This window comes from Ranitomeya imitator, chromosome 2 (assembly GCF_032444005.1).
Source record: "Ranitomeya imitator isolate aRanImi1 chromosome 2, aRanImi1.pri, whole genome shotgun sequence".
NCBI classification, from domain to species: domain Eukaryota; kingdom Metazoa; phylum Chordata; class Amphibia; order Anura; family Dendrobatidae; genus Ranitomeya; species Ranitomeya imitator.
The window spans coordinates 159614720-159631051 of NC_091283.1; the positions used below are offsets into that span (position 1 = coordinate 159614720).

General features: G+C 47.1%; 1 protein-coding gene across 4 annotated transcripts in view; it reads right to left on the reverse strand.

Annotated features, from left to right (window-relative positions):
* Positions 1-12955, reverse strand: part of LOC138662257 (ficolin-1-B-like) — a 68366-nt gene extending 55411 nt beyond the window's left edge. For all 4 annotated transcript variants that reach the window (XM_069747649.1, XM_069747650.1, XM_069747648.1 and 1 more), the window contains exons 1-3: positions 12811-12955; positions 10945-11049; positions 1192-1254 (exon numbers count right to left, since the gene is read on the reverse strand). In XM_069747649.1, coding sequence (XP_069603750.1) covers positions 1192-1254; positions 10945-11049; positions 12811-12889 — 247 coding nt within the window. In that variant the 5' untranslated portion in view covers positions 12890-12955. The remainder of the gene's footprint in view (positions 1-1191; positions 1255-10944; positions 11050-12810) is intronic.
* Positions 12956-16332: the final 3377 nt, after the last annotated feature.

Below are 16332 nucleotides of genomic sequence, written 5' to 3' on the forward strand. Positions count from 1 at the left end.
ACAGGTAATGAGTGGAGGAAAGAGGAGACTCTTAAAGAAGAAGTTACAGGTCTGTGAGAGCCAGAAATCTTGATTGTTTGTTTCTGACCAAATACTTATTTTCCACCATAAAATGCAAAAAAAATGATAAAAAAAACAGACAATATGATTTTCTGGATTTTTTTTTCTCAGTTTGTCTCCCATAGTTGAGGTCTACCTATGATGTAAATTACAGACGCCTCTCATCTTTTTAAGTGGTGGAACTTGCACTATTGCTGACTGACTAAATACTTTTTTGCCCCACTGTATATAGTAACATAGTAACATAGTTAGTAAGGCCGAAAAAAGACATTTTTATATATATAATTATATACAAGAGATGCCCAGGTTATACCAGCTATACATATATAATTATATACAAGAGATGCCCAGGTTATACCAGCTTTACATATATAATTATATACAAAAGATGCCCAGGTTATACCAGCTGTACATATATAATTATATACAAGAGATGCCCAGGTTATACCAGCTGTACATATATAATTATATACAGGAGATGCCCAGGTTATACCAGCTATATATATATATATAATTATATACAAGAGATGCCCAGGTTATACCAGCTATACATACGAGTTATATAATTATATACAGGAGATGCCCAGGTTATACCAGCTGTACATATATAATTATATATAGGGGATACCCAGGTTATACCAGCTGTACATAAACAATTATACATAGGAGATGTCCAGGTTATACCGGCTGTACATATATAATTATATACAGGAGATGTCCAGGTTATACCAGCTGTATATATATAATTATATATAGGAGATGCCCAGGTTATACCAGCTGTACATATATAATTATATACAGGAGATGCCAAGGTTGTACCAGCAGTACATATATAATTATATATAGGAGATGCCCAGGTTATACCATCTGTACATATATAATTATATATAATTATATATAGGAGATGCCCAGGTTGTACCAGCAGTACATATATAATTATATATAGGAGATGGCCAGGTTATACCAGCTGTACATATATAATTATATACAGGAGATGCCCAGGTTATACCAGCTGTACATATATAATTATATATAGGAGATGCCCAGGTTGTACCAGCTTTCTCCACATAATTATATCCAAGGTGGTGGCTGCTTCTCTCTCTGAGGAATATAAAATATTGATTTTTGTACCTTTATCTCCTTTAACCCCTTGTGGACCCATTTTTCCTGGGATTCCTGGTGTCCCGCTCTCCCCTAAGAATATAAGAGACTGAATATCAGACTTTAAACCTTCACAGGATTCAACATGAAATCAGATAAACGGGTTTCAGCCAAATATCGATGTTTATTAAATGTTTTCAAAATTAGATAATAATTCAATTTCTTATTATTTTTTGTCTGAAATATTCTCCGACCTTCAGCTGCAAGTGCTCATCTCTCCTCCTTGTAGTTCCGCTTGCAGATTGTCTCCAGCACAGTACAGTCTGGACATGTAAGGCCTCTTTCACACTTCAGTTATTTGGCGTCAGTCTAAAACCGCCATTTTCGTCAAATAACGGATCCGTCATTTTTTTTGACGGATCCGTTATTTTCCCATAGACTTGCATTAGTGACGGATTGTGACGGATGGTCGTCCGTTCCATCCGCCATGCGACGGATCCGTCGAAATTTGGCGGACGTTTTCTGAAAATAGACGGACATTGTAACGTTTTTTGTCAACGCCGAAATGGCGGATCGCGACGGATCCATCGCGTCCGCCATTCCATAGAATGGGCGCCTATGGGCGACGGATCCGCCGCAACCGTTTTTTCGGCGGATCCGTCGCCCCAATCCGTTTTTTCAATTGCGCATGCTCCAAAAAGTAGATACTTCTCCCAGACAACCCCCAAGTAACTGATCCGTCAAAAAAACGGATCCGTTAGAACCGTTTTCGCAACAATTGTGACGGATCCGTCAATCCGTCACTATGTCGGTAGTGACTGACGCCAAATAACTGAAGTGTGAAAGAGGCCTAACAGGAACTGTGCATAGCTATTAAGATGTGCAGCCAGCCCCCTTCACACACTGCCCCGATAAAGTGTTGATACCAGAAATGTTATTCTCTGCCAGACATTGAATAAAATCATACTTAAAGCATACCAACCAACTGTCGAGGAAGGGAAAGAGGGACAAAGTTAGCGGCATGCGCAGCGGCAAATTTTAGGCCACACCTCTGACCACACCCATTTCACAACTAGTCACGCCCCAACCACACCCATTTAGCACTTCTGATCACAATGTTTCATAAACAATAATTAGAAACAAAAAAATATGGCCACACAGCGCTCCATACTGTATAATGGCTACACATGATGCTCCATACTGTATAATACCTGAAACCGGGACTAGGGGGCATCCTCTGCGTTTGGAGGAAAAAAGGTTTAAGCATAATAACAGACGTGGATTCTTTAGTGTAAGAGCAGTGAGACTATGGAACTCTCTGCCGTATGATGTTGTAATGAGTGATTCATTACTTAAATTTAAGAGGGGATTGGATACCTTTCTGGAAAAGTATAAAGTTACAGGGTATATACACTAGATTCCTTGATAGGGCGTTGATCCAGGGAACTAGTCTGATTGCCGTATGTGGAGTCGGGAAGGAATTTTTTTCCCCAATGTGGAGCTTACTCTTTGCCACATGGTTTTTTTTTGCCTTCCTCTGGATCAACATGTTAGGGCATGTTGGGTTAGGCTATGGGTTGAACTAGATGGACTTATAGTCTTCCTTCAACCTTAATAATAACTATAACTATAATGGCCCCACATGATGCTCCGTACTGTATAATGGCCCCAAATGTTGCTGCGTACAGTGTACTGGCCCCACGTGATGCTCCATACAGTATAATGGGCCCACATGATGCTGCATACTGTATAATGGCCACACATGATGCTCCATACTGTATAATGGCTCCACATGATGCTCCATACTGTATAATGGCCACACATGATGCTCCATACTGTATAATGGCTCCACATGATGCTCCATACTCTATATTGGCCATACAGTGCTCCATACTGTATAATGGCCACACAGTGCTCCATACTGTATAATGGCCACACATGATGCTCCATACTGTATAATGACCACATGATGCTCCATACTGTATAATGGCTACACATGATGCTCCATACTGTATAATGGCCACACATGATGCATGATGCTCCATACTGTATAATGGCTACATTATGCTCCATACTGTATAAGAGCCCCACATGATGCTTCGTACTATATAATGTCCACACATGATGCTCCATACTGTATAATGGCCACACATGATGCTCCTTACTGTATAATGTGTTGTGAATTCTGTTGTCGGGCTCCCTCCTGTGGTCATGAATGGTACTTCGGCTGGTTCTGTCCATGGACTTCCTCTGGTGGGTGTTTCTGAGTTTCACAGGTGACGAGGTTAATTCATTAGCTGCTGCTCTATTTAACTCCACTTAGATCTTTGCTCCATGCCACCTGTCAATGTTCCAGTATTGGTCTAGTTCACTCCTGGATCGTTCTTGTGACCTGTCTTCCAATCAGAAGCTAAGTTCCAGCTTGTATTTCTTTGGTTTGCTATTTTTCTGTCCAGCTTGCTATTTAATTTGTTGTCTTGCTTGCTGGAAGCTCTGGGACGCAGAGGGAGCGCCTCCGCACTGTGAGTCGGTGCGGAGGGTCTTTTTGCGCCCTCTGCGTGGTTTTTTTGTAGGTTTTTGTGCTGACCGCAAAGTAACCTTTCCTATCCTCGGTCTGTTCAGTAAGTCGGGCCTCACTTTGCTAAATCTATTTCATCTCTATGTTTGTATTTTCATCTTTACTCACAGTCATTATATGTGGGGGGCTGCCTTTTCCTTTGGGGAATTTCTCTGAGGCAAGGTAGGCTTTATTTTTCTATCTTCAGGGCTAGCTAGTTTCTTAGGCTGTGCCGAGTTGCATAGGGAGCGTTAGGCGCAATCCACGGCTATTTCTAGTGTGTTTGATAGGTTTAGGGATTGCGGTCAGCAGAGTTCCCACGTCCCAGAGCTCGTCCTTATTATCAGTAATTATCAGGTCATTCCGTGTGCTCTTAACCACCAGGTCCATTATTGTCCTGACCACCAGGTCATAACAATAATGGCTCCACATGATGCTCCATACTGTATAATGGCCACACAGTGCCCCATACTGTATAATGGCCACACATAATGCTCCATATTGTATAATGGCCACATTATGCTCCATACTGTACAATGGCCCCACATGATGCTGCGTACAGTATACTTGCCCCATGTGATGGTCCATACAGTATAATGGCCCCACATGATGCTTTGTACAGTATAATGTCCCCACACGATGCTGGGTACAGTATAATGGCCACACATAATGCTGGGTACAGTATAATAGCCCCACACGATGCTCCATACAGTATAATGGCCCCACACGATGCTCCATACAGTATAATGGCCCCACAGAATGCTGGGTACAGTATAATGGCCACACATGGTTACCCCACCCCCATCATTGCCTTCTCCATCACTACACACACACACCTTTCACCGCGCACCCTCGCAGCAGCCGGCAGCTTCCATTCCCATGGCGCTGAATGGTGTCATCCAGCTGCGCCGCTGACTGCTCACGTTGCTGCAGCTGTGATACGCCACTGATAAAGACCTCTCCGTGTCTCCTGTGCCAGTCAGTGTCAGAGCGAGGAGCAATATCCGCTCCGATCCGACACAGCCAGCGTCCGCTCCGTACACCTCGTACACATGCGACTCTGCTCCATACACCTCGCACACACACGACTCCGCTCCATACACCTTTCACATGGGGCTCAGCTCCGTACATCTCGTACACATGCGACTCCGCTCCATACACCTCGTACACACACGACTCCGCTCCATACACCTTTCACATGCGGCTCCGCTCCATACATCTCATACACACACGGCTCCGCTCCGTACACCTCATACACACACGGCTCCACTCCGTACACCTTGTACACACACGGCTCCACTCCGTACACCTCGTACACACACGGCTCCGTTCCATACGCATTGCACATGCTGCTCCGCTCCTTATACCTTGCACACACACGACTCCACTCCATACACCTCATACACACACGGCTCCTCTCCATACATCTCGTACACACACGGCACCACTCCGTACACCTCGTACACACACGGCTCTGCTCCCTACACCTCGTACATACATGGCTCCGCTCCGTACACCTCGTACACACACGGCTCCGCTCCTTACACCTCGTACACACACGGCTCCGCTCCATACACCTCGTACACACACGGCTCCGCTCCATACACCTCATACACACACGGCTCCACTCCGTACACAACATACACACACGGCTCCACTCCGTACACCTCATACACACACGGCTCCACTCCGTACGCATTGCACATGCTGCTCCGCTCCTTATACCTTGCACACACACGACTCCTCTCCGTACACCTCATACACACACGGCTCCTCTCCATACATCTCGTACACACACAGCACCACTCCGTACACCTCGTACACACACGGCTCTGCTCCCTACACCTCGTACATACACGGCTCCGCTCCGTACACCTCGTACACACACGGCTCCTCTCCATACATCTCGTACACACACGGCACCACTCCGTACACCTCGTACACACACGGCTCCGCTCCCTACACCTCGTACACACACGGCTCCTCTCCATACATCTCATACACACACGGCACCACTCCGTACACCTCGTACACACACGGCTCCGCTCCATGCACATTGCACACACATGGCTCCGCTCCGTACACCTCATACACACACGGCTCCTCTCCGTACATCTCGTACACACACGGCACCACTCTGTACACCTCGTACACACACGGCACCACTCCGTACACCTCGTACACACACGGCTCTGCTCCATACACCTTTCACATGCGGCTCCGCTCCGTACACCTCGTACACACACTGCTCTGCTCCGTACACCTCATACACACACGGCACCACTCTGTACACCTCGTACACATATGGCTCCGCTCCATACACATTGCACACGCTGCTCCGCTCCGTATACCTTGCACACACACGGCTCCGCTCCATACACCTCATACACACATGGCTCCTCTCCATACATCTCGTACACACACACGGCTCCACTCCATACACATTGCACACGCTGCTCCGCTCCGTATACCTTGCACACACACGGCTCCGCTCCATACACCTCATACACACACGGCTCCTCTCCATACATCTCGTACACACACGGCTCCGCTCCATACACCTTGTACACACGACTGCGCTGCATACACCTTGCACATGCGGCTCCGCTCCATACACCTCATACACACACGGCTCTGCTCCGTACGACTCATACACACATGGCTCCACTCCGTACACCTCGTACACACACGGCTCCACTCCATACACATTGCACACGCTGCTCCGCTCTGTATACCTTGCACACACACGGCTCCGCTCCGTACACCTCATACATACACGGCTCCTCTCCATACACCTCATACACACACGGCTCAACTCCGTACACCTCGTACACACACGGCTCCACTCCGTACACCTCGTACACACACGGCTCCGCTCCATACGCATTGCACATGCTGCTCCGCTCCGTATACCTTGCACACACACGGCTCCGCTCCGCACACCTCATACACACACGGCTCCTCTCCATACATCTCGTACACACACGGCACCACTCCGTACACCTCGTACACACACGGCTCCGCTCCGTACACCTCGTACATACACGACTCCGCTCCGTACACCTCGTACACACACGGCTCCTCTCCATACATCTCGTATACACACGGCACCACTCCGTATACCTCGTACACACACGGCTCCGCTCCATAAACATTGCACACTCACGTGTTATGATTAGGTAATTCAGTACCACAATGGACATAGAAGTCAGAGCACATACAGTGACCTGACAATAACCCAAAAACATAGAACGAGCTCTGAGACGTGGGAACTCTGCTGACCGCAAACCCTAATCCTCTCCAACCACACTAAAGGCAGCCGTGGATTGCGCCTAACGCTCCCTATGCAACTCGGCACAGCCTGAGAAACTAGCTAGCCTGAAGATAGAAAATAAGCCTACCTTGCCTCAGAGAAATACCCCAAAGGAAAAGGCAGCCCCCCACATATAATGACTGTGAGTAAGATGAAAAGACAAACGCAGAGATGAAATAGATTTAGCAAAGTGAGGCCCGACTTTCTGAACAGAGCGAGGATAGGAAAGGTAACTTTGCGGTCAACACAAAACCCTACAAACAACCACGCAAAGGGGGCAAAAAGACCCTCCGTACCGACTAACGGTACGGAGGTACACCCTCTGCGTCCCAGAGCTTCCAGCAAGCAAGAAAAAAACAAATAAGCAAGCAGGACAGAAAAAACAGCAAACAAAAATAACAAAAGCGGAACTTAGCTATGCAGAGCAGCAGGCCAAAGGAACGATCCAGGAGGAAGCAAGTCCAATACTAGAACATTGACTGGAAGCCAGGATCAAAGCACTAGGTGGAGTTAAATAGAGCAGCACCTAACGACGTCACCACATCAACTGAGGAAGGAAACTCAGAAGCCGCAGTACCACTTTCCTCCACCAACGGAAGCTCATAGAGAGAATCAGCCGAAGTACCACTTGTGACCACAGGAGGGAGCTCTGCCACAGAATTCACAACACACACGGCTCCGCTCCGTACACCTCATACACACACGGCTCCTCTCCATACATCTCGTACACACACGACACCACTCCGTACACCTCATACACATGGCTCCGCTCCATACACATTGCACACGCTGCTCAGCTCCGTATGCCTTGCACACACACGGCTCCTCTCCATACATCTCGTACACACAGCTCCGCTCCATACACCTCATACACACACGGCTCCACTCCATACATCTCGTACACACACGGCTCCACTCCATACACATTGCAACGCTGCTCCACTCCGTATACCTTGCACACACACGGCTCCTCTCCATACATCTCGTACACACAGCTCCGCTCCATACACCTCATACACACACGACTGCGCTGCATACACCTTGCACATGCGGCTCCGCTCCGTACACCTCATACACACACGGCTCCACTCCGTACACCTCGTACACACAGGGCTCCACTCCATACACATTGCACACGCTGTTCCGCTCCTTATACCTTGCGCACACACGGCTCTGCTCCGTACACCTCATACACACATGGCTCCTCTCCATACATCTCATACACACACGGCACCACTCCGTACACCTCGTACAAACACAGCTCTGCTCCCTACACCTCGTACATACACGGCTCCGCTCCGTACACCTCGTACACACACGGCTCCTCTCCATACACCTCGTACACACACGGCTCCACTCCGTACACCTCGTACACACACGGCTCCGCTCCATACACCTCGTACACACACGGCTCCGCTCCGTACACCTCATACACACACAGCTCCACTCCGTACACCTCGTACACACACGGCTCCACTCCGTACACCTCGTACACACACGGCTCCGCTCCATACGCATTGCACATGCTGCTCCGCTCCTTATACCTTGCACACACACGACTCCACTCCATACACCTCATACACACACGGCTCCTCTCCATACATCTCGTACACACACGGCACCACTCCGTACACCTCGTACACACACGGCTCTGCTCCCTACACCTCGTACATACACGGTTCCGCTCCGTACACCTCGTACACACACGGCTCCTCTCCATACATCTCGTACACACACGGCACCACTCCGTACACCTCGTACACACACGGCTCCGCTCCCTACACCTCATACACAGACGGCTCCTCTCCATACATCTCGTACACACACGGCACCACTCTGTACACCTCGTACACACACGGCACTCCATACACATTGCACACACACGGCTCCGCTCTGTACACCTCATACACACACGGCTCCTCTCCATACATCTCGTACACACACGGCACCACTCCGTACACCTCGTACACACATGGCTCCGCTCCATACACATTGCACACGCTGCTCCGCTCCGTATACCTTGCACACACACGGCTCCGCTCCATACACCTTATACACACGGCTCCTCTCCATACATCTCGTACACACACGGCTCCACTCCATACACATTGCACACGCTGCTCCGCTCCGTATACCTTGCACACACACGGCTCCTCTCCATACATCTCGTACACACACGGCTCCACTCCATACACCTCGTACACACACGACTGCGCTGCATACACCTTGCACATGCGGCTCCGCTCCGTACACCTCATACACACACGGCTCCACTCCGTACACCTCATACACACACGGCTCCACTCCATACACATTGCACACGCTGCTCCGCTCCGTATACCTTGCACACACACGGCTCTGCTCCGTACACCTCATACACACACGGCTCCTCTCCATACATCTCGTACACACACGGCACCACTCCGTACACCTCGTACACACATGGCTCCGCTCCATACACATTGCACACGCTGCTCCTCTCCGTATACCTTGCACACACACGGCTCCGCTCCGTACACCTCATACACACACGGTTCCTCTCCATACATCTCGTACACACACGGCTCCACTCCATACACATTGCACACACTGCTCCGCTCCGTATACCTTGTAAACACCTCGTACACCCGTGGCTCTGCTCTGCACACCTCGTACATACGTGGCTCCGCTCCGTACACCTCATACACACACGACTCTGCTCCATACACCTTTCACACTCTGCTCCGATCCGCACACCTCTTACACACATGGCTCCGCTCCGTACACAGCTTACACACACGACTCTGCTCCATACACCTTTCACATGCTGCTCCACTCGGTACACCTCGTACACACGTGGCTGTGCTCCGTACACCTCGTACACACGGCTCCGTACACCTCTTACACACACGACTCCGCTCCATACACCTTTCACACGCTGCTCCGATCCATACACCTCGTACACACATGGCTCTGCTACATCCACACTGTAAACACGTTCTGACCTCACACATACGCTTACCCTCCTCCAGCGCCATGACAACCAGCGGAGTCCTGCACATGGAGGTCCTCCCGATCATGTGACCCCTGACTCCTCCCATCCTGTGACCTCATCACAGGTCCTGTGCGCACAGAGCAGCCAATATGTGGTGTGCTGCTCAGCGGATGCAGGGACTCAGGGAGCTGACCGGGTGATATACACACCTCCCAACAGTGCGGGACAACTAATGTCATGCTGGGATCGCGGGGCTGACTGTCAAAATCGGGACGGGATCCCGCTGGATCCAGGACGGTTGGGAGGTATGCTTAAAGGGTTTTTTCCATGATCAAAAGTTGATTTTAATCAATAGGTCTTGGAATAATAATAATTTCCACAATTGGATGTGTTTAAATAAAATGTCCCTGTTCTGAGATAATCTTATAAATGTGGCCCTGCTGTGTACTGTGTAATGGCCTGTCTGACCCTGCAGGAACATGGTGTGATCATACCACAGCTCCTGGGCAGGGGAGGAAGCAAACAAGAGTATACAGACAGGACAGCAGGGATCACAGCTGATTGTTTCTTTGAAGTAACACATTGTGTAAAAAGGCAGGGAAATGTTTTACCTCACAAGAAGAACCATCTATGATCCCGGCAGTCCTGTCTGTATACTCTCGTGTCCTGCTCTGCCCAGGAGCTGTGGTATGATCAGACCATGTCCCTGCACGGTCAGACACAGACATTACACAGTACACAGCAGGGGCACATTTATAAGATTATCTCAGCACAGGGACATTTTATCTAAATACATCCAATTGTGAAGTTTATTTTTATTCCCTCTATCGATTAAAATTAACTTTTGCTCATGAGAAAACCATTAATGCACAGTCAATATAATTTTTTATTGACTGAAATACACCTTTAAAAATTAAGTCATGAGATATTGCATTTTACCTTTAGATCCAGCAGGTCCTAGGGGTCCATGAGGACCGGGGGTTCCTGGACATCCTCTTAAAATGGTCAACTTGTCTGATCCTCCAACCCCAATCACCTTCACATCTAAGGATTGAAAAAAGAAAGCAATAGAATGGTCCTTCAATACCAAGAAGAGGTGTATCTAATATTATCCTATTTGTTATTGTCAGCTGAGCTATCTAATCCTATCCTGTGTGATACTGTCTGGTGAGCTGTGTATCTAATCCTATCCTCTGTGATGCTGTCTGCTGAGCTATCTAATATCCTGTGTGATACTGTCTGCTGAGCCGTGTATCTAATCCTATCCTGTGTGATACTGTCTGCTGAGCCGTGTATCTAATCCTATCCTGTGTGATACTGTCTGCTGAGCCGTGTATCTAATCCTATCCTGTGTGATACTGTCTGCTGAGCTGTGTATCTAATCCTATCCTGTGTGATACTGTCTGCTGAGCCGTGTATCTAATCCTATCCTGTTTGATACTGTCTGCTGAGCTGTGTATCTAATCCTATCCTGTGATACTGTCTGCTGAGCTGTGTATCTAATCCTATCCTGTGTGATACTGTCTGCTGAGCTGTTTATCTAATCTTATCCTGTGTGATACTGTCTGCTGACCTGTGTATCTAATCCTATACTGTGTGATACGGTCTGCTGAGCTGTGTATCTAATCCTATCCTGTGTGATAGCGACTGCTGAGCTGTGTATCTAATCCGATATTGTGTGATACTGTCTGCTGAGCTGTGTATCTAATCCTATCCTGTGTGATACTGTCTGCTGAGCCGTGTATCTAATCCTATCCTGTGTGATACTGTCTGCTGAGGTGTGTATCTAATCCTATCCTGTGTGATACTGTCTGCTGAGCTGTGTATCTAATCCTATCCTGTGTGATCCTGTCTGCTGAGCCGTGTATCTAATCCTATCCTGTGTGATACTGTATACTGAGCCTTGTATCTAATCCTATCCTGTGTGATACTGTCTGCTGAGCTGTGTATCTAATCCTATCCTGTGTGATACTGTCTGCTGAGCTGTGTATCTAATCCTATCCTGTGTGATGCTGACTGCTGAGCCGTGTATCTACTCCTATTCTATGTGATACCATCTGCTGAGCCTTGTATGTAATCTTATCCTGTGTGGTACTGTATGCTGAGCCGTGTATCTAACCTTATCCGCTGTGATTTAGAGTCAGAGAACTACACATAATTACTGAATAAAGATTTGCCATTCATTACCCAGAAAAGCAGGCCAGAAAATGAAGCCTGCAATACCATGTCTAGACACCAGAGGGCACACTCCATCTGACCACATACAATGTATCAGGTGCTGCCTGCAGTGAATCATATTTGGGATTGTTTGTAATGATCTGAAATATCAGGATCGCAGGGTTCAGTGGTCATTGGTGGTCGGGCTGAGATTTGTGGCTAGATTTCTCATTTGAATCTGTCCCACTGTATTATGTCGGCACATGACATGATCTACGTTACTACACATCTGATGTACTAAGTATGACATGTCAAGCATACCGAGATGAGGAGACTTAAAACCGCGACGCTCCTCTGGGAAATATGCAAATTGTCTCTTCAGAAAGAAAGAGGACTAGAACGCTAGTGTCACCTATTGGAAGTAGCAATCCTAAAAGTCAATGTCGACCCTTTAACGAGCCTTGTCACATGACTTAGGATAAAAGCCAAAACCAGAATCTCAATTTGCAGACATTGTGTTTTGGGGTACTGCCCCTCGTAACAAGGCTCGTTAAAGGGTCGACGTTGACTTCTAGGATTGCTACTTCCTACAGGTGGCACTAGAGTCCTAGTCCTCTGAACAGACAATATAAGTATGACAATAATTACCTGGACAGGAGTCTTCACTGGAGCTTGTAGTTATCAGCCAGAGCAGGACGCACGCGGTGGTCGGCACACACCCTTTCATTGCTGATTTCCTCCACCAGTAAAAACTCTAACATGAAATGTTCCCCCTTATAAAGGACAAATTCTGAGCATTTTGCATGTTCTCAATCAGCAAATTTGTACCTTCCGCTTTTTCGCAATATTCGGTTCCTCATACCTGGAAGAAGTAATTTCTGCCATATGAGGAAAATAATAAATATATATATATACTGTATATATAGAGAGAGAGAGAGAGAGAGAGAAAATCATCAATAAATAATGTGTCTGAATTAAAGAAATGACAATTGTAAGGGATTCTAAACATTCTGGCAAGGAACATTGATACATTGAAAAGTTACATTGTGGACCAACGAGGGTAGGTTTGTTGCAGATTTGAGCTTTCAGCAGAATCTTCATTGCTCAGACATTGTGGGAAAATGCATGAGAAATATAATAGTTCTAAAAAGGTCCTATAGGTGCAATCTCCGCTACCGCATCAATCTGAAGACCACTGATCAAGTTTATCTTTTCTTTTGCTGGTGGTGTACAGTTTTGTGATTCATTTTGAAGATGAATATTCTTTATATAAGAAAGAACTGTTTGATTTGCCAGTCTGTATCATTACCAACACCACTTTGAGGATACAGGAAGAGAACTGGAACCAAACAGGCCAGAGAAGTCATATAGTGCAACAGTGCTATCTGCCATTTTTACAAATTGGTCCCTCCACAGTAAAAGCCTGCAGCTGTTGTTAAGCAGTTAAACAACCTTTTCCAGCAGTCAGGACTCAGTCCACTAGCCCCAAAATCAACATCAGCCTGCAATGTCTTTCTCTGCAGTCAATGTATTTGCAAAAATATCCACACTCATGGCCACAGTTGGGTAGTACTTTAAGTCCGTAAGTTATTGTTCTTGAAGATCCCTCATAAAATGGAACTTCACATGAATATTGCTTGGTTTTTGGGCTCTTACTATTTGTGCATTTGCAGACATCTATAGTGGTAATCAATTGATTTCATTTCTACCTATGCTGTCTTTATCTAATTATTGGCTTCCTGTTTTGAAAGATGAAACCTGTCTTCCCAACATATGGGTTTATCGTCACTGACTATTCTTGTTTTATAAGACAGATGTACTTTTGATTTTTCTTGTTGAAGCCTTTGGTTCTGGGTTCAGTTATATCTGCTCACTTCTATTGTTTCATCTTGTGCTGACTTCAGCCACTTGTTCATAGGTTGTCTGATGACCATCAGTTCTCTCTTTGGGGAGCAGGGCGCTTGTAGCCTTGGATTTAATGCAGCATTCACACCTTGCAGTATTTGGACTACCCGACTTTATAAGATCTTTTGTTGGGCTCTGTTTTTGGCATTTTTTAAAACATGTTTTCTGGATGCGTTTGACCCAATCGTCTATCCCCTGTGTGGTTACAGTCATTGTGTGTGGACTGGGAATATACAACACGTTTTTTACTGGCATGGCTAAATTCTATCAATTTCTACTGAGCCACACGAGGGCTCAATGTCCAGTACAGTACAGTTCTGTATGTATTCTGCTTCCATGATCGAGGCTTTTTCACACTGCTTGACTTTAATAACAAGCAAACAATCTATTGTCATGTGACTTGTCGCTGCAGGGTGGATGCACCATCCTTATAATGTCTGATTATTTGATACGTGAAAGTCGCCATTCCAATCTGCTCACGTATGAGATTGTAGTTTTCACCTTGTTTTAGCTCCTTCTGGAAATTGTTTTACCACTTCCCATATTGTACAACCTTTCTTTAAATATCCCTAATTGTCATTGTCAGGAATATGATGTATTTGATTGTCTATGATCATGTACACTGAGCTCTGCTATGTCCATTAAAGAGGTGTACAGACACACGCTGCGGGCTTTCCGATCCCCCTTCTTCCCAGCTCTTGCTCCCTGCTGACAATACAGCTGTAACATGAAACTCCAGTGTGGGACTCTGTCCCACTCCCTCTGGAATGCAGAAGTGAGCAGAAAACCAGTCCTTTGTCTGAAACCATGTGCTCCTTTGTGTATCAGAGAGTAGGATACAGAGAGAACAATTCCACCCCAAGTAGTGACATAGGTGTGAAAGTTATATATTTGGGATGTGCAACAATAGGGCTACACACAAGTGCGCTTACTAAGCGCAGCGCCTAGCAGAAACAGAGAAATGGTTTACTGCATTACCGGGGTTCATACCCACTTCATGTTTATACTTAAATGGACCTCCATGTCGTGCTGAGCATAATGATAACTTTGTCTTTCTCCTACGAGGTTCATACGCCGAGATATGAGTAATAGAAGATTTGACATAACTTCCAGAAAGGGAGGGCACTCCAGGGCGCAGCCCACTCAGTGAGGTCATCAAGCAGAGCATATACATTTAGGAGCTGAGTTAGGAGGGGTAGCTTTTGGCCCAGGGAGTCACCTGAGAGAGAGGCTCTGCAAATCTGCCTGATACATTGGGATATATGCTCCCCTTCCCCCACACTGCATGGTCTGCTATGAAATGACTTAAGAACTGTAAGTGTTTTTCTTCCTTTAACCCCTTAACGACCGCCGATACGCCTTTTAACGGCGGCAGTTAAGGGTACTTAAACCACAGCGCCTTTACTTAACGGTGCTGTGGAAAAAGTAAATGGCGCCCCCCAGAGTCCGATTTTCTCTGGGGTCTCGGCCGCCGGGGGTAGCTGAGACCCCAGAGAACATGATTCGGGTTTTTTTTTACCGACCCCGCTTTTGCGATCGCCGGTAATTAACCGTTTACCGGTGATTGCAAAAAAAAACGCGATTTCCCTTTTAATTTCTCTGTCCTCCGATGTGATCGCACATCAGAGGACAGAGAGAAGGGGTCCCAGATATCCCCCCGATACTCACCTGTTTCCCCCGGTGCTCCTCGTGGCTCCCGATGGGCGACGCCATCTTTTTCAGGCAAAAAAATGGCGGGCGCATGCGCAGTGCGCCCACCGGCCGGCACCGGGAGAATCTTTGGGGTCTCGGCTGCCGGGGGTAGCCGAGACCCCAAAGAACATGATCGGGGTCGGTTTTACGGAACCCTGTTTTGCGATCGTTGGTAATTAACTGTTTACCGGCGACCGCAAAAAAAAAAAAAGCAATGTGTAATTCTCTGTCCTCTGATGTGATCGCACATCAGAGGACAGAGAAATAGGGGGATTCAGGGACCCTATTATACTTACCGGTGTCTCTGGGTACTCCTGCGTCCTTCTGCCCGCCGGCGTCTTCATGGGGAAAGAAAATGGCGGGCGCAGTGCGCCCACCATCTGTCGCCATCGGCCGGCAGGAGAAAGCAGTTGTGGCTAAAATTAGGGCTAGGGTTGGGGCTAAATTTAGGGTTAGGGTTGGGGCTAAATTTAGGGTTAGGGTTGGTGTTAAATTTAGGGTTAGGCTTCTTTCACACTTACGTCGGTACAGGGCCATCGCAATGCGTCGGACCGACATACCGACGCACGTTGT